We start from the raw sequence: 20,160 nt of genomic DNA on the forward strand, positions 1-20,160 counted from the left end.
CTACTTCCCAGCGCACAGCCCCTGTCTCGAGGGGAGTCAGAGCGAGCCCGGAGTGAGGCCGGTGGGGTGGGAATCCTGGGTCTGCAGCCTGCTTGCTGGGCAAATCTGGGAATTGACAGGACCTCTCTGTACCTCCTTCATCTGCAACATGGGGGTAATAACTGTGTTTACTGCGTGGGGAGGTGTTGAGGATCAAACGAGCTAATACAAGGGCTTAGCCCAGTGTCTGGGACTGATGTTCAGTACCCAATTTGTGCTAATTAGCGTAGAAGTAAACCCCTGCATATAGTCATTAATCTGTACTGTGGAGAAGAAAACCTTTCCTCATGCTTGCGTTGACTGAGTCATTTTACACTCAACTTGGTTAGCAAATGGGTACATTCTTAGGATTCAGAAGCTGCCTCAGTGATTGCCGGGTGAGATGGAGGAATGCAGTCCAGGCAGAGCCATCCGTTATGCAAAGATGCATGAGGGCGGAATATATGACGCATTTGGATGGAAAAAAATCACAGCTATGGAGAAGGCAGAATACTGAGTCTCAAATTACATTTTTTTTGCAAAACTCTGTTTGCTGAAGGGATGAGGGAAAATAATAGCCCAGCAGAACTCTGGATGTAAATCTATCAGCAGCTCCAAGAGGTTGACTAATTCAGCATCCATCTGGACTGCAGGCTGGTCCTCCACAGAGATAATTTGCTGAGCATAAGTGTGGAATTAATGGAGGCACCCAGTGCCATCTTGGCTTGCAGACTGCAGCAGATGGTCCGAGGGGTGCCCCGTAAGTCAACAGCCCCCCTAATAGAACTAAAGTCCTGGGAAATGAGTGTCAAATAGTTAGCAGATGTGCGTTCAGACGTTATTTCGAGACGTTTTCTGAGAAAATGTTGGCGATTGCATGTATTAATTTTTATTGTGGCCTGCCAGATTTACAGCGTGGTCCAATCCTAGGTGCATATTTTTTTCATTAGCACTACTGTTCAGAGTTTAAAATGAAGCACAGCAGACTTTCTCTCCCAGCTGTTTTTAAAAGTTTGCTTTTGACAAAAACAGATTTTATTTTACTTCAAGCCACCTTACACCAGGGGGCCGCAACCCCGGGCCCGCGGACCCATACCGGTCCGTGGCCTGTTAGGGACCTGGCCGCACAGCAGGAGGTGAGCAGCTGGGGAGCGAGCGAAGCTGCATCTGCTGCCGCCCAGCGCTCCGCATCACTCGCGTTACTGCCGGAACCATCCCCCCACCCCGGTCTGTGGAAAAATTGCCTTCCACGAAACCGGTCCCTGGTGCCAAAAAGGTTGGGGACCGCTGCCTTACACCAGACTTACTGGAAGCTCAAGAAAGGGGACTGACTTGGTTTCCCTACTCCGCAGAATGAGATTAAGTAGCTTCCAACTTGACCTTTCCCAAGAGTGGATGAGAAACGACATTTCAGTGACTTACTTATGTCTTAACTTCCGAATTGTGGATCTTATGAGACACACCATTTACCTCCTTAAAGAATGAAAACGTTAAACTGTTAAGCAATTAACTATGGCTAAGCAAAAGCGGTGTTCCAAGTTTTAATACACTGGACTAATCAAAGGATTTTCCTATAGTTTTGGAGCAAAGGTTCTGAGAGACCGGGTGCCCCTTTAAAACTAAAGCCTTTTTTCCTTTATTTTGTTATTGTTCTATATTGTAGTTCAGAAACCAAAGACCAAGCAAAGTTTAAGGGCGTTTTTACATTAAAGGGGGATGTTTGGTTGCTTCTGGAAAATATACCAGATTAATAGAAAAGCATGTTATGATTAAACAATTTATCACTGTGAAGTGGGTGAAAAATGTAGATAGTACTTACTTAAACTCTTCCTTGTAAAACTAGCGTGGGGCTTTAAAGAGGGCATGGGAGGCCCCAGTGAGATGCCTTGCAATCAGAAGCTTGGTGGGATTCCAAGAGGTGGTTTTAAATACAAAAATAAGTACTTGGGTTTCCCTTGGTGTCCCCATGGAGATTTTAAGCCATGATGCAACGTTCAAATGAGAGTGGTATTTTTATGACTTAGGTGGGTAAATATGCAATTTGAAAATATTCAGGGGAGGGTGATTTGGTTCAGAAGAATGGGGGCATCCAAAGTACAGTGGGTGAAGTGAATTGTACTTTTCTGAAGAGAGCCTTGTGCTGGACAGGATGGTCCAGTATTGTAAACACGCGTTTCTCATGCTTAGCTCTCCTTCCTAGCAACAGGAAGACGGAAATGAGGCCATGCAAAAAAAAAAAAAAAAAGACCCTGAAGGTTCCAGACAATACTTGACCCACCCTAGCATTCACCCTGTACAACCAGAGGACTTGCAAAAGTAAAAATAACTTCAGATGTTTCCCCTTCCTCCCTGGACATTGCCAAATCGCTAAAGACCGAATTCTTAGTGCTTTAGAACATTATAGCACAAGCTGGCCCATGGTGCAACTGTCAGGGAGGCTCACGTCATGCCAAGCCTGTTGAAATTATAAAGCAGGGGAGACCCAGGGAGAAGGGTGATTTTCATTTTTAAAGTTGGCTTAGTCTAATACTTAGAATTATATGAGTTAGAATCCAGTGGAGGAGAGAGAATTTAATTTCTAAAAAGCACAGTCCCAAGTGCCTCTTTTCCATGGCTGTGAAATTAGGAGGAAAATGCTTTTCTGCAGTGGATTTTCACAATTGTCTGTGTATCTGATTGTGTGGCCATTGTGTAGGGAGGAGTTCCGGGACTTGAGGGTAATTCTTACTCTTTTAAGAAGGACAGTGCTGTAGGGTTAAAATATGTTTTATAGGAATGAATGGCTGGAGTGAGTACAATCAGTGGTGTTTTCTTGTCGCCTCAAATTAGTCAGAAATCTAATTAATGTAAAAGGGGTAAGATTCCCAGACGAGAAAGGCTCTTCCTGTCTGTTTGTACTTTTCCTTGTGGGAGCCTGTGTTGTTGTTAAGGATTATCATGATCAATGATAAGTAGGGTGTAGTCCTGCTGGGGCTTCTTTAATTAGGTCTACTGTGTCTTAACATTTTTTTCTTTTTTTTCTTTTTTTTTTTTTTTTTTTGCGGTATGCGGGCCTCTCACTGTTGTGGCCTCCCCCGTTGCGGAGCACAGGCTCCGGACGCGCAGGCTCAGCGGCCATGGCTCACGGGCCCAGCCGCTCCGCGGCATATGGGATCCTCCCAGACCGGGGCACGAACCCGTATCCCCTGCATCGGCAGGCGGACTCTCAACCACTTGCGCCACCAGGGAGGCCCTTAACATTTTTTTCACTAGCTATTCCCTTCTTGCCATCATAATTAACAATGGGTAGGAAGAAAGTCTTGAGTTTTTAGCCCATAGATAGATAGATAGATAGATAGATAGATACACACACATATATATATATTTTATAGTCTCATAAAGAATAGTCATCCTTCTCTAGTGTGGATACTCCTTTTTAATTTTTATTAAAAATCCACAGACTTTTGACAGAATAGTAATAACATTATAGAAGCTAAAATTTATTGTGAAGTTTGCTTTCATTGTCACATGTAATCTTCACGGCAACCTCACAAAGTAGATATAATTATTCCCATTTTACAGATGAGGAATCTGAGGCTCGGCAGAGTTAAATACCTTGCCTGAGATCACCTACTGTACATGATAGCTAGGATTTCATCCAGGTGTGTGTGGCTGTAGATTCCAGTTATGGACATATATTTGGCAGGAGTTGATTCAATTGAGGAAACAATATTTGGTGGCCAAATAGAACCTTGCAATTACTTTGCAGTTTCCTAGGGGGCTTGTGCTGGTAGGTAGAGAGCTGAAATGTTAGGGTCCCAGGTTGACAAATGAGTGGTTTCTGCGTCCTGTCTCAAGGGCCTCATGAATGGAGAACTCGGGCCTCTGTCTTTACTATTTGGGGAAGGGGGTTGGGATACCATTTTCTAGCCCCTATTGACTGTACTGAACAGTGCTTTCTTCAGTGAAAGTATTCCAAAATAATATTTCTGGGGGAAAGTTTTCTCCCAGACGTCACTGAAAACATTTTGAATGGCATCTTGGAAAGGCCTACCTACCAGGAAATAATGTTCTTGGGCACCAAAAGGTAAAATATTATATTCCTCGCTAAAGTCAAACCAACACACAATGGGAATCATTCCTCTAATCCTTCATCCTTGTTTTTTAAAATGCTGCTACTAGAGTGAGTTTCATAGTGGAAAGTAAGCTCCTTTTCTGTCCACACATACCTCAACTTGATGGCCTTCTCACGTCTTACCCCCTCCCACCTCCAGGAGAAAAATCAAAGGCGAACTGAAGGCTGAGGTCAGTGCATGGAGTCCTCAGATGCCTTTGACACCTCCCATCCACATTTTGTTCTCTTCCCTGCCCCACCTCTGAGTGTCCTGTGGAGAGGGCTGGAGGCTGCTTCCTGCAGCTCGACAGAAAGGCGCCTTCCTCCTCCTTGTAGGAGTCTCTAGAGGATGTCTGAGGGACAAAAGTTTTCCACACCCTGAATTTGTAGCATTTCCCAGGCTGCAGCACTTAGGAAGCCAGAGAGGAAGGGACCTGGGAGGTGCAGTCCAGCCGAAGTAGATAGAAGATGCAGAAATTCTGAAATCATCTTCACCTGCCCTCCTGAGTTTGGAGAAATCATCAACTCATAAAAGGACATCTCCTCACAACTCCCCTTTTCAAACTGTGTGGCACCAAAAAGGGATCTTGTATTGTGCTCATGCATTTGTAAAAGTCATTCCATGTGAAATTCCAGAACTTTGCAAAGGCAGCCTGGAAAAACATTGCCTCTTCCCTACTGGGGGCAGCTGAATTGCCTGGAAGTTCAATGACTAGTCCAAGGTCATATGTGAGTTGAATGGAACTTCAGACCCCTTCCTGCCCCCATGTGTAAACAAAACGGGGAAACAACAAAATAAGGATCTTAAGGTGTTTGTCGGAAAAATGTATGTTATAAAACCAGTAATGTTCTTAAACTAAACAGATGGACCTGAGTCACATTTTGACCAGTAGATTTTGTGTTTGGGGTGCTGGGTGTCATGAGCGATTTTGATGAAAATAATTCTTCAGCTCACCTAGAAAACAGTAATACTTATTCTTCTTACACCTTTCGCACAAAACTGAGAAAGTCACATTGAACACAGGCATACCTTGGAGGTATTGCAGGTTCGGTCCCAGACCACAGGAATAAAGCAAGTCACGTGAATTTTTTTGGTTTCCCAGTGCATATAAAAGGATGTTTATGTTATACTCTAGTCTGTTAAGTGTGCAATAGCATTATGTCTAAAAAACAATATACATACCTTAAATTTTTTTAATGCTGTTGGAAAAGTGGCCTCAATAATAGACTTGATCAACACAGGGTTGCCACAAACCTTCCATTTGTAAAAACTGCAGTATCTACAAAGTACAGTAAAATGAGGTCTGCCTGTAGTGTTTCCTGTTTGAGGTTAGACATAGGAGTGGCTAAAAGCTGCTTGTATTAACCAGTATCTGCCATGTTTTTATTTTCATTGGTCTTTGATAAGGCAACTTGATGTTTCATTCAATTCTAGATCTTTTTTCTCTGTCAGGATGCGCTGGAATATGAGTGAACAGTTTCTTTAGAATCTCTCACTATTCTCTTTATTTCTAACTTAAGGTTTTTGTAACACTAAAATTTGCACAATATTTTATCTCTCCTGTGCTATAACGCTGTAGAACTTAGGGAAAAAGCCAAAGATTGGGAGGGGTTGTTTAGTAGAATAAGCTTTGCTAACATATGTAAAAGAAAGACTTGATGAGCCTGTCAGTCTTTAATGGTGAAAGATAGGGAGGTAGGTGTTATTTTAGGTTTGTGACCAGGTATTTTTGCCTTGAAAAATAAGTTTAAAAGGAATTGGATTATATAATCCTAAACCATGTACTTCACTTAATGAAAAAAATGAGGCTCAGAAAAATAAGGCCCTTAAAGTTGGTTTAAGATTGTTTCCTTTCTTGAAATTATTTTCTTAATCTACCCAGTTATCATCTTTAAAGGACTTAGTATTTAAAGAGCTATTTCAAATCACTTTTCTTAGTAATGCATGGTTTGAAATACATAAATATTTGATGTAGAATACTAGAAGTGTGTGTGTGTGTGTGTGTGTGTGTGTGTAAATGGAAGTTTTTTTTGCCCCACCCCAGATTGAAATGAAGTAGAAAGATGTGATGATGCAGTATCCATTTCCTTAATAGTTTATTTTCATTTCAGTTTGACTATTTTGTGTTGGGTAGTAAGTGCCAATTTTTGATTCATTGGGAGATGTTTTCTGTTCCTGGAAATAACTAGATCAACTGAAGTCTGGAGTGCCTGAAGGCACCTGGTCATGCCTGGGCTTAAATGAATACAGAGCTGTTTGCCTTTGCAAGGGAAGGACATATATTTTTTGATATGAGCTACTTGCTTTTTCCCGGTTTGTGTGTTAAAAACTGTGTTTTGCAAACACTTGACCTAAATGATCCCCAAAGGGGATTTCAATTCATTTAACTCTGCATTGCTAGAGTGTGGCCTCCTGTGCAGAATCTCAGGTGTAGGTTTGTCTTGTGTGTCCCAAGTTTTCCATTTTTCGAAGCAGAGCCATTTATTAAGTTGTCATCACATCATTGGGGGAAATAGGTCCTTTTTTCCCCCTTTATGTTATTTCTAGGAATGTTCTTCACTAGAAAGCAACATATCTGCCTCCAAATCTCAAGCAGGAGGGGGGGGGGCGGAAACTTAAAAAGAGAACTCCCTCAAAACTCCCAGTTCTTACTTGTACTGGAAAGTAGTCTAGTGATTTAAAAGTGAGGGTGATCTTTGTAGGCAAGACTGCAGTGTGCAGGAAGTTCTCTAAACGGGAGTGAGGCCTGGGTGGCTCTGGACCTTAAGCAAATTACCTAAACTTTGGACCAGCTTCCTCATTTGTAAAGAGAAAACATGAAAAGTTCCAAGATGCTTTCCAGCCCCCAATTCACTGGTTAGGTAGATGCCAGGATGGTGCTATTAACTGAAACACAAATGTACAGGATCAATGAACAAAGTAAAACTCAAAGTTTTCTATGGGTTGAAGTGTTTTCTTCCTATAAAGACTAATTTTAGTTTGAGGGTTGTAGATATACATATGCAAAAACACCTAGAGTTTTCTTTTTCTTTTTTTTTTTTTTTTTGCGGTACGCGGGCCTCTCACTGTTGTAGCCTCTCCCATTGCGGAGCACAGGCTCCGGACGCGCAGGCTCAGCGGCCATGGCTCATGGGCCCAGCCGCTCTGCGGCACGAACCCGCGTCCCCTGCATCGCATCGGCAGGCAGACTCTCAACCACTGCGCCACCAGGGAAGCCCCAACACCTAGGGTTTTGGGTTCTCTGTAATATGAACATTGGCTTCATAGGACAAATAAAGAAATTGATCTATTAAGAAGCAAATTAGATACTTCAGCAATAAACCAGTAAATTTACAAAATTGGAGAACTTACTATTGATCTAATTTTTTGAAGGAAGAAGGATGTCTCCATGTAATTGATGATAAATCTGGAAAATTAACAGAAATGGAACCTAGTCTAAAGGTTGTCTTAGAGAGCAAGGGAAATGGGCATAAAGGAATTCTTAGAGTCAGAAACTTAGGGAATTTACAAAGCCTATATCAATCCCACATTTTACAGATGAGGAAACCGGTCCAGAGAGATTATTTTCTTAAGGCTGCTTAACTAAGCAATGGATTCTTTCCTGGACCTATTTTTCTGAGCTGTTACAGGTCATACCTTGCCCCCTTTCTGTGGTGGATTATTAGAAGGAACTTGGGAAACTCAGATGCAAAGCTCTTTTACATCTGAGGAAATAGTGTTGGTTGCTCATTGGGTAACCAGGCTAAGGAGAGGCTTCGATCTGCTCTGTGGCATAACCCGCTTTCCACTGCATGCCTCCCCTTCCTTTGTTCTCTGTTACAGTAAATTGAGACTACGTACCATTCCTTCACACACACCTGTGTTTTGCCAGCTCTCCGCTTAGCTTATTCTCTTTTATTCCAACTCTCCTCTCCCGCAATCCAATCTTATATAAAAGATCATAAGGCCTCCTTAAATAGAGGCTGAGCATTAAAATGAGTGCCCAAGCAACCCCCTCCCTCTCTCCCCCTCCCACCTCTGAATTCATACGTGTGTTTCCTTTGTCACATCCCAATCTCCTCTGTACTATACAGAAGTGTTTTAGCTTACTATTTTCTTTTCCTTTCTTTTTTTTCTCCTCTCCTTCCTCCCTCCCTCCCTCCTTCCCTCCCTTCCTTCCTCCTTCCTTCCTTTCTCTTTAAGAAAAAGCTGTGTGAGAATAGTGTATTTCAAATGGGTTTCTTTGGGACGTAACAAATAGTAGTTTTTAAAATAGAGTGGAAAAATGTCAGACTGCATTACTTATTGTAAGTGTTATTTGGGGAAACTTGTTTCAGTTTTATATATGCATATACACACATGTGTTTGTGTACATGAATGGGTGCATATATACACATATGCATATATGTGTGTGCCAGGTTACAATGTAAAACGTGTTTCTTATGGTGGATCCTGGTCTGAAAAATTAAGGCAACTTCACTAGAAGAAAATCACATTGCAGTTTATTTATTTATGTAATACTTATTTGTCGAGTAACTACTATGTGCGCTACACTGTTGGCAGTGCTTGGGATATATCAAAGAGTAAAACAGGCAAAGAAACTGGCCTCTTGCGAGTTTGCAGAGGGGTGAGACAAAATAAACGCAATAAATGCTTTGGAAGAAGAAAAAATAAAGCAGGAAAGGGGGCATGGGGTGTGTGAGATCAGTGAGGCTGGATCCGTTAGCCCGTGGTAGATGGGGTGACAGAGGGGTAGAGGAAGGAGCTGGGACGGGTGGGCCATCGCTAGACCTCTGGCTCTCACCTGTGAAGTGGGGATTCTTTGGTGCTGCCCAGACAGGGTCCCTTGGGACTTAAATACAGGGATCTCAGAAGAGCCCTTAGGAAACCAGTTCATTCCTAAGTAGAGGATCATCTGACATCATGCCCTCAACTGTGAATTACCTTTCCCTTTGGCTTCCAGCTTCAGGGCAGGAACCTGTGCCTTTGATTGTCCCTGAGCACAGCTGGCAGCACAGACAGTGGATGTTCAATAAATAAATATTGAGTTAAGGGGGGAAATGAAGGGTGAGTGGCTTCACGTACATGTGTGGCTGTACTAGAATATATCTAAAGGTGGATTGGGGTCAGCTCCTGTGAGGCCAGATGGCCTGGAAACTGAATTAGTATTGACCGGTCTTCCAAAAGCTTCCTAACTGGTTTCTTTCAGAATAGGCACAGCAAATGTTTAGAATTTTTTTAGGCTTCTGAGGGTAGGAATGTTGCTAGTGGCTAGTCATAATCTTTGCTGTGATTAGATAACAGAAGAGTTTAATAAATATTAATATATACATTGCGCTATCTGACTTAGCCCAACCAGGAATTCACTTTACATAGGTAACTCCCGATAACCGGTCTTTGACAGTGTGTGTGTTGAACATTTATTTTTATTAATTGCAAAAAGACAGGGGTTTAAGTTGTAGTTTTTTTAGCCCGTCTTTGAAGAAAGGGAAATTTTAATGGATTCTTTTCCTTCAAACAAATGTATGTGTGCTTCCAATGTGGAAAAAGTAGTCTTTCAAGATATACAAATGAATTAAGAAGCTTCTGGTATTTGCACCTCACCATACCGAGGAAGGTGGGGGAGAGGGGTTGATGGGGTGCAGAGGGGGAATTTGTTTGCGGCAGGAGGGAGAAGAGATAAAGAACTTGAAGTGTTAAGAGAGCGTATGCATCCTGCGAACCCCAAGGAATTCAGGAAGACGGTAGCAGAGCTTGCATTTGGAGACCTTCCAGGAGCGGAATGGCTGGCCAGAGGCCGGGTTAAGACGGCCGTGGGTCTGCTGAGGAGTCGGGACTGTATTGTATGTGAAAGGCAGTGGAGAGGCACGGAAGAATTCTAAGCAGAGGAGTGACAGGATGAATTATGTATTTCATACAAATCAAGCCAGGGCTCAGGAACCCTTTGGACTAGGGTAGATTTCTTGGGGGCAGGGGTTATCAGAGAGTTCAGTTGGAAGGCTGTTAGGATAACTGGGGAAGAAAGAGTCTGGGATAAAGGCATGCAAAGAAATGTTGTCTGGTTCAGTGGTTCCCAATCCTGGCTACCTTTACATTTACCTAGGAGCTTTTTATTTGTTTTGTTTTGTTTTGCGGTACGCGGGCCTCTCACTGTTGTGGCCTCTCCCGCCGCGGAGCACAGGCTCCGGACGCACAGGCTCAGCGTCCCAGCCGCTCCGCGGCATGTGGGATCTTCCCGGACCGGGGCACGAACCCGCGTCCCCTGCATGGGCAGGCGGACTCCCAACCACTGCGCCACCAGGGAAGCCCCAGGAGCTTTTTAAAAAAGATGCTGTTTGGGCTTCTCTGGTGGCGTAGTGGTTGAGAGTCCGCCTGCCCATGCAGGGGACGCGGGTTCGTTCCCCGGTCCGGGAAGATCCCACATGCCGCGGAGCGGCTGGGCCCGTGAGCCATGGCCGCTGAGCCTGCGCGTCCGGAGCCTGTGCTCCGCGGCGGGAGAGGCCACAAAAGTGAGAGGCCCGCGTACCGCAAAAAAAAAAAAAAAAAAAGATGCTGTTTGTGCCCTCCCTAGACGGAAATCAGAATACCTGGGAGTGGATAGTGGTGGGTGGTTTTAGAAAGCTCCCCAAGGTGATGACTATTAGGATCCAAGGCTCAGAGCCACTGAGATCAAGTGTCTGAGGCTGTGGTTTGCTTCTTTGCCCTGTGAAACCCACCTGCCCGGGGAAGTTAGGCTGTTGGTGCCCAGCTGTACGGCAGTCCTGTAAAATTGGCCACCTTAACAGAGGCGAGAGAACTGATCATTTGAAGTAATTACTCCTTCCATTTGAAGGAATTTTTGTGACCAGGGCAGGAATCTTGGTTCAGATCAGAAAGCACTGCCTGCCTTCACACAGTTGACGTGCTTCTCCATGGCTGTAAGAACATCAACATTTCCATGGATCTTTGCCCGCAAGTCTTGCCATAGTTGGGGGAATCCAAGGAATCTAGAAAATGTTTGAATTTTCTTACATTCCTCCAATTCCTTAGAATTTTATTTAAGAGGTAAAGTCCATGTAGCATTTGCCTTGAGCCCTGATTTCAGGAGCACATTGCAAAGAAGGCAGGAAGCAAGCACAAGGGTTCGCACTGTGAAGGTAGAGCAAAGGGAAGATAGAAGTAATCACATCCTGCTTCGACCCGATTACCATTGCTCAGCCGCTAAGATCAGCGAGTTCAGCGGAATGATGACGGTGTTGGGGAATTTCTGTCTGACTTACTGTTGAGAGGTAAGGGGAAGACAGGGTCATCCCGTCATGCCAGGAAGCATGCAAATATGGCCTAATGGTTCCCAAGCCTTACGCCAAAGGTGTCCTGAACCTCATTCATCTAATACAACTAATTATTAAAGGTGGTGCCAATAAAAATTTCCTGTTTCCTCCTTCACACATTTGTCTGTTGTTTGCTAAGAGAAAACCCAAGTCTAAAAGTGTCATTGTATTTCCACTGTATTTCCAGTTTCTGATGGCACTTCTGCCTGGTGGGGAATGTTTTTTTAAAATCGTGCTGATAGTTTTTCATTCGACCACTGAAGGAAAAGTCACACCCTGAGAACTGGTTAGAGGCCTCCAAAAACAGGCATGGGGAGTTAAACTGACAGCAGTATGCAGCATTTACCTGGTTTTGTTTAATATTTTAAATGTTGTTCACTGTTACACGTTTTTTCAGGAAAATCCAGTGTTGCTCATTTCTGCAAGTCTTAGCTCTCTTGTTCACTAGGGCATTTGAATGGAAAGGAAGCTTGTTTTCGAGGAGAGCTGGTTGTTTCTCCACTTGTTTCTTCATCTGCATATCTTGGGGATGATATTCCCAGCCCATGTGGGATGATATTCACACCCCACGTGTTAGGATCAGTACGAGGAGTCAAGGAATTCATATGCTTTAAGTACTTAAACTGGGCCTTGTGCACAGTCAGTGCTCAAGCAAAGTTAGCCATTGACAGAATTGTCAGGAGGCATCTGGGAAGACTTCCTAGAGGAGGTGGCGCTTGGACTAGGCCTTGAAGGATAATGAGGGGATAGGAGACAATTTCCAGCCAGGGATGTGTAGGGAGATGAGGAAGGACCAAGTTTACTTTGGCTGGGGTATGGAGGGAGGACAGGGAGCTGAACGATTCGTTTGGATGCCACATGGAGAACCTTGAAAACCTAGGGAGATGTTTAGACTTGATTTTCTAAGCAGTGGAGCTCCAGGGAAGTTTTTGCAGGGGAGACGAGATCAAAAGTGTAATGCAGGAAGTTTGATGAGGCAGGGTTGGTGGCTGGAGTCTCAGAGAGGAGAGAATTGGAAACTTGGAGTTTCAGTTAGGATAAGAGTCAAAGTTGTGACCTAGATCCAGGGGACTAGAAGGGGTAAATCCCTACCTGACCTGGATGTAGACATAGTTTCATTTCATGCTAAATAAAATGGAAATACTGATTTTTTAAAAATCAGTACTTAGATCGTTATCATTTTCACTTGGTAACTGGAAGGGGGTGAGAGTGAAGTCAGTAACTGCCTCATTTATTAAAAAATCAGTGACAGTTGGGCTTCCCTGGTGGCGCAGTGGTTGAGAGTCCGCCTGCCGATGCAGGGGACACGGGTTCGTGTCCCGGTCCGGGAAGATCCCACATGCCGCGGAGCGGCTGGACCTGTGAGCCATAGCCGCTGAGCCTGCGCGTCCGAAGCCTGTGCTCCGAAACGGGAGACGCCACAACAGTGAGAGGCCCGCATACCGCAAAAAAAAAAAAAAATCAGTGACAGCTTTTTACAATTTTCTAATTCTGATTTCTGTAGAAACAGTGGGTTTAAGTTCTCATTTATTATTATGCAGCCTAAGTTTTCATGAATGGACTTTGTTAAATGTAAACTAGATAGAGGCTTGTCTGTTTCCCATGGTTTCATATCTAAAAGAAAGATATTCTCATCTGGGCCTCCCTGGTGGCGCAGTGGTTGAGAGTCCGCCTGCCGATGCAGGGGATACGGGTTCGTGCCCCGGTCTGGGAGGATCCCATATGCCGCGGAGCGGCTGGGCCCGTGAGCCATGGCCGCTGGGCCTGCGCGTCCGGAGCCTGTGCTCCGCAACGGGAGAGGCCACAACAGTGAGAGGCCCGCATACCGCAAAAAGAAAAAAAAAAAAGAAAGATATTCTCATCTATTTTAGGGAAAGGAAAAATCAGGTAAAATTACTAATCTCTGTAGTTCTTGGAAGTGCTGCTTTTTAGCCATTGTAGACCTTTCATTAAATTATCTGCTGAAGAAGCAAACCTTGGCCTGTTCACATCATTTCTTTCTAACCAACTGGCCCTAAGAGTGGCTGTGTGAACACAGATTTTTAGATCAATTTTGGTCATTTGGGGGCATATCTTTTTGTAGTGGTAGAAAATGAATAAGGATGACAACACAGCAGTAGGCATTTATGTGTTCCTGAAGTCACGTGGGGCCTTAAGTGAATAATATATGTGAAAACACTTTGTGATTTGTAAAGTATTATATAAATTTAAAGGTTTTTTTAGAAAAATAATACCTTATATCTTTCGTGCCTCTTGGCATGAAGCCATTTTAATAAGAAATCAGGAACATTCTCTAAATAGGTGGTGATACTGGCTGGAGAACTGTGTCCAGTTAAGGCATGTGTGTGTGTGTGTGTGTGTGTGTGTGCGCGCACATGCGCATGTGCACTGATGTGTTGTCATATTTGAATATAAGCCAGAAAGGGTGGACGTTGAGAATTTCTGGCTACTCACCACTTATTAAGTAAAACATTTAAAAAGCGAATACATTTACTTTTTAGCAATCTGTTGTTCGATGTCTAACAATGTGTTCAATGGAAATAACCTCCAGATAGTCAGAAGAAGTGAGATATTTAAAATATTTTTAAAAAACAAAAGACTTCACTTTTTTTCTTTCCATATCCATCTTTGAGCGAGGGCCATGGGGATAGAGAAAAAAGTAGTTTCCACATCCTTTAAAATAAAATGTTGAGCTTTTACATGTTTTTCCAGCAATATAGTTCTCTGGAAAATGTTTATTTTATGATTTTATTTAAAGCTTCAGTAATTCCTTTCTGAAACAAGATATGGTTATAAATACATGAAAAAATGTTAGCGCAGGTAATTCACATTGGACAATTCTATGATTTAGTACAAACATCAAGATTCTTACACATTCATGTCACTCTATCCTTCTTCCCCGAATTCAGTCCTGAATCTTGTGTTTTATGATGCTACTTTCATCGCCACACTGAAAAGATTCATGAAAGTAATAAACCTTGCCCTGTCATTTATTGCTTCTCTGCTGCCATAATTGTTTTTGTTTGGGTATTAACTAACTCATCAGAAGATAGCAGCAGGCTTTTTATCTTTGGCACGTTCGTTCAATAAGGACATTCCTACTTGCTTTAATGAATTTGAGTGTTCTTAATTCTCTTTTCTTTAAAGACTCAAGGAACTCATAAAATAATAGTTTAAAAAATGCTCTGGAACTATAAAGTTACTAGACAAAAGTGATATATATATATAAGTTACTAGACAAAAGTGATATATACATACTTCTCTATGATGGACTGTCCGCCTCCTATCTGGCTCAGAGGAGAGATGCATAATGAAGATTTGAATCTGGAATAAATTAAGCAATGTTGAGACATTTATAAATGAGTGAATAGCCTTACATACCTTAAGTACTCTAAGGGTCTGAGGAAGGTGGGAAGAGGGTTGAAAGAATATTCTTTGTGCAAACTGAGAAACGAATGACTGTGCCGACCTCCACTGTGAGTCAGTTTTAACGGGATTGAACGCAGGTTTGTCAGTTGCTCTTGGCCTTTCTGTTTATCAATACTATCTATAAGCTGTTAACCACGGGGAAGTAGAAGCTTTATTAGGCATCTCAGCCTGCTGAGATTGTGGGGTTTATTGACTTAATGCCCTCCAGGGCCCCTGACCGCCCAGGCTTCTCTTACTGCCTGATGCACCCGAAGGCACACCTTCACAGCCCCTGGGCAGTTAACACGCATCCCATTGGGTGGCAGAAGTCGGTCCCTTTGGTCAAGTTAGTGTTCTTCCAGGGTGTCAGATGTACTTGGTGGCCTTTTATTGTTGTGAAAAGTAAAGCAAGTTAGTCCATCTAGGCCTAAAATTAATAATTATTTAATCCTTCTTCAACTTTCTCATTAAGCCCTATTTTCTTAATCATTTATAACCAGAACACAGAAGCAGCGCAGAGTAACTTACTGCTGGGGCTCCATTTTTGTTTTTGTTTTTTAAAGGAAAGATGGATAATTACATGTATTTTTTAAAGTCTGAAAAGATGCACAAAAATCTAAACCATTTGAATAAGTAGATTTTCTTTTTTGCTTTTTGCTTATCCCTTTTCAACAGATGTTGTCTTTTGCTTATATAACAAAACCAGAGTTTATTAAGGAAGAAGAAGTACGCTGAGTTACACATGACTAACATGTTTGTCTGTCCTCTGTTCTATTCTAGAAATTGAAGCCAAAGAAGCTTGTGATTGGCTACGGGCGGCAGGATTCCCCCAGTACGCCCAGTTGTATGAAGGTGAGCCGGGAATGCCATTCTTTTTTAATGGGCAAAATCATATCCTTGGATCATGATTACAATTTTTTTATAAGCTTTGCACTTTTTTAAATTTTATTTTAAAATTTTTGGCTGCACTGGGTCTTCGTTGCTGTGCGCAGACTTTCTCTAGTTGTGGTGAGTGGGGACTACTCTTCATTGCGGTGCACGGGCTTCTTATTGCGGTTGGCTTCTCTTGTTGTGGAGCACAGGCTCTAGGCGAGTGGGCTTCGGTAGTTGCAGCACGCGGGCTCAGTAGTTGTGACACACGAGCTTAGTTGCTCCGTGGCATGTGGAATCTTCTTGGACCAGGGCTTGAACCCATGTTCCCTGCACTGGCAGGCAGATTTTTAACCACTGTGCCACCAGGGAAGTCCCTCATGATTATTATTGATCTATGATTTATTTTCAGACATTTTATTATTTACTTAAATATTTCACTAAGGAACAGTGTGGCAACCACCCAAAACAGCTAGGACCTTGATAATAACACACCCACCTGTCTCCCATCCCTCTGCCACCCCCTAGCCACAGTAACCATCATCCTGAAACCTTGGTTTATCATTTCCTTGCTTTCCTTTTATATAGCTTTATTGCATTTCCCTAAAATAAATATTTTTATAAAGTTGTTTATCTTTATTAAAAGGGTATCATGCTCTATGTAATCTTGTATGATTTAATTTTTTCATTTATTATTGTTCAGGTTCTTCCATACTGTGTGTCCTCATAGTTCATCACCTTTGACTGCTGTGTAATGCTCCATTGTGTGGATATGCCACAGTTTATCATATCCACACTCTGATTGGTGGGCATTTTGGGGGGTTTTTGTTTTGCTTTTATAAACTGTACTGTTGGGAATATTCTTGCACTCTTTCGGTACACGTGAAATAATTTACCTTGCGTGTTTGCCTAAGAGTAGCATTACTGGGTGATAGAGATGTATGTTCAACTTTATAATGCAAGTTTTTCAAAAGTTCCTGTACCAATTTCCAGTCCTCCCTGTAATATATAAAGATCCTGTCTATCCACATGCTCTCAACCCTTGATATTGTCAGACTTTAATTTTGGCCAATCAAATGGATATAAAATGATATCTTATGGATTTTGACTGCCATTTTCCTAATTTTTAATGATAAGGCACATTTCTTTGTGTCATCTGGCCACATATGTTTGCTCTTCTGTGAAATATCTGTTGCCCATTTTTCCCCTGAGTTGATTGTGCTTTTTTTGATGATTTGTAAGAGCTCTTTATTCTAAATACTAAGGCTTTGTTGGTCATGTGTCATAGGTATCTTTCTCCGCTCTGTCATTAGGCTTTTCACTTTTCCATAGATTGCCATTTGATGAATATTATTTCTCCTGTGTTATTCGATTTTTTAATTAAGAAAAAATGGACCTTTTCAAAAAAATCAAGACCTAGGCTGACTTTTACTAGTTCTTCGTTTTCTCATTAGTGCTCTGGGCATCGCTGAGATGCCGAGGCTGAGGATGATGAGCACGCTGAGTCTCGCTCATGCCCTGAGCCTCAGGCTGCCCAGGGTGGGCAGAGTGTGCTCTGTGCAAGGCGAGGGGAAGAGGCTGTTGATTTAAAAGGGAGGCTTATTGTTCTCTACATGAAATCACTAAGAAAAAACTACAGTTGTGAACTCGTGAGCTCTATTTTATGGGTGATTTTCAAGCCAAGGTTGGGTGGATAGTGAAGTGACTCCTACCTTGAGAATAAATGACTTCCAAGCCCTCTTCCAACTTGAGCATTCTTTGTTTCCTTAACTCTACCGAGATGACAGCACCTGGTGTCTCTCATTCATCCATCCCTCCATCTCTCCATTCATCCATTCATCCCTCCAGCCATCCATTCAGCTAATCAACAAGCCAGTATTAATTCTGCACCAACAGGGATGCCCACCACTGTGGTAGATGCTTCATATTTTATAGAAATAAAACAGTTCATACCTCAAAGAAATTGCCAGAAATCTCAAAAAGCAAGCGTAATATTGGTTAATTTACAGTTAAAGAATACACCTTTTTTTATTAGCACTTAAGAGGAAGAAGATGCTGGGAGACATTTAGCCATGATGTGACAAAACCGCTGAAAGATCCAGGTTAAATTTCACCAGGGATGTTCAACTCTTCTCACAATAAATCGTGATTTTAAAACGTGTCTTTTGCCCTTCCATCCTTCTAGGATGATAACAAGCAGGCTGCTTCCTGTAGCAATGGCAGTGGGCTCTCAATTGGAGCTGGTGGTCACCAGCATCCTTCTTTAACGCATGAGCAAAATGCCATGAACCCATACTAAGAACGGATACAGGTTTTCAGCTTGGAAATGCTAGCGTGGTCGGCAGGGATATAGAGGGGGTGGGGGTGCTCCCCGGAAGCAAACTGGGGCGAGACCACAGAGGTCGTTTTACTTCCCTGGCTCACTCGGCTAGTTTAGTTCCTCACCTCGTTTAATAGTGCCTGTCCCTCCTCATTGTAGCCCAGACTGAACGTATGATATTTCTCCATGAAGGTGGGTTTAAAATTATTTTATAGTTAGACTATGTAGAATATCTTACTCTCCCTCCATTTCAGAGAATATCTCCAATCCCTTTTTCTTTTTTTCCTTCGTCTTTCTTTTTTTTTAAGGTGTTTGGTTAACCTGCATGTTTATTATGGTGGAGTTGCTTATCCTTCCTTTGGGAGAATTTTTGACCTGTTGCCGTTTACAGCATCTCTGTCTCTCAGTAGAGCTTTGGTGGTCTCTGTCTCTCAGTAGAGCTTTGGTGGCGGTGGGGTGTGGATCAGCATTCTATTGGATTTTCAGTTCACAGCTCTACTGGAGATAAGGAAAGATAATTACATTTGCAGTGGTAGTAACATGCTGTCCTTTTGTTCTCGTGTTTTGAAATTAAATTTCCTCCAATTATGTCAAGTTTGGTGTTGATTTGCTGCCAAGAAGCCCTTTCTTGTGATGTGTATGTTTGCTAAGATCCAGTTCCGGTCTCTGTCTTACATCTTTCCAAATCCTAAAATGCAGACTGTATTTTCACAAGTTACATTTTGGGGTCCCTTAACACTTATAAGTCTTTTGAAGCATAAACCTGCTTTTGAAGTTATACTGTACATTGCTCTGAGCATTTATAATTTCTCCCCTTCATCCTACCCCTACGTGCAGGGTAGGTACACGCACACCACATGCCATCCCACTCATTCCTTGATTCCTGTTTACCTTTATTTCGGCCCTTGACAATATAAACAACCTGCCCTTAAACCCAAGCTGAAAGATTAAATCCTAACCTGAAGAACTCTGAGAAATACTGAAAAAAAAAAAAAAAAAAAAGATGTAATTATTTCACTCTTCTCTTGAATTTAGTCCCTACCTATCCTAGAATTTTTTTTTTTTAAACAGAATTTTAAAGTTAATTTGGATCAGGAAAGTAAAATACAGCTCTGGGTACACTGAGTTAGGAATTGCTAAAATAACAGAGTTGCTTTCTCAGATGCACCTAACAGGCATGTGAACTTCATGATTTACATTTATTAAGTATTAAAAATATATTTTTTAATATCAGCTCTGTCCTTTAATACTTAGAGTGCAGGTTATCTGTTCAAAGTGAAATACAATTGCCAGAACCTTCAAACAGCTTTACAGTCTGGCTTGCTTCTATTTACTAATAGTTTACATTCACTTTAAGTCTTCGCTTTTATTGCCACCATAGTGGTGCCACTAATCATTTGCCTAAGAGACTTGGTCTATAAGGTAATGAAGAGATAAATCCTGTGATACTGAATTTTATGGATTTCTTCATAAATCTTTAGGCTCTAGCTACTTCATTGGTCTGCCTGTCTTACCATTCAGAGAACAGGATCACTAATCTAATACCAGCCTTCAGAAAAAAGAATAGACCACAATACTCATTATGTTAGTTTTAAATAATATTTTTTTTAAAAAAAGGTACTCATAAGTGTAGTCTCTGGAAAACAGATGACCAAGAATAAGGAGCTCCATGCCATCCTGTAAAACCAATGATCCTAAGTTAGAAGCCATAAAAACATAAGCGACAGTCATGTGCTCCCTAGTCAACCCCAGAACTAGAACATTGTTAGCTACTTGCATCTCCAAAACTACCAATAGCGATGTCTGTTTCAGTATACAGCATTAGCCATTTGGGGGGCCAAAGCGATTTTTTGGTTCTGTTAATCCTGGTGTCCTGCAGTGCTCTTATTTTGCCTATTCCTGACCCACAGAGTTGCATAGCAGGACTCTTCCTCATGATATTTTATAAGCATTTTACTAGGAAGGCCCGTTATTTACCCCAAGTGCTTGGAACACCAAAGAGGGATAACTTGCTTTTATCTAGTGGCACTTCCAGAGCTGTTGCAAATTTCCACACAGGTGCTGCTGGTCTTCTTCCTCCCTACTCTTCCTGGAGTGTATTTATCAACAAGGGACAGAAAAGGGAATTCTTTGATTGAGTTGACTTTTCCCCCCTTTTTGC

General features: G+C 42.2%; 1 protein-coding gene across 7 annotated transcripts in view; it reads left to right on the plus strand.

The window, feature by feature from the left end:
* The window catches only part of DLC1 (DLC1 Rho GTPase activating protein), a 407,252-nt gene that overhangs the window by 362,395 nt on the left and 24,697 nt on the right, over window positions 1-20,160 (plus strand). For all 7 annotated transcript variants that reach the window (XR_009530776.1, XM_060085710.1, XM_060085708.1 and 4 more), the window contains one exon: window positions 15,590-15,661. Coding sequence is in view for 6 of the 7 variants with exons in the window: in XM_060085710.1 (XP_059941693.1) it covers window positions 15,590-15,661 (72 nt within the window). In the remaining variant the exon portion in view is untranslated. The remainder of the gene's footprint in view (window positions 1-15,589; window positions 15,662-20,160) is intronic.

The sequence above is a fragment of the Mesoplodon densirostris genome, chromosome 20, assembly GCF_025265405.1.
Source record: "Mesoplodon densirostris isolate mMesDen1 chromosome 20, mMesDen1 primary haplotype, whole genome shotgun sequence".
Classification (NCBI taxonomy): domain Eukaryota; kingdom Metazoa; phylum Chordata; class Mammalia; order Artiodactyla; family Ziphiidae; genus Mesoplodon; species Mesoplodon densirostris.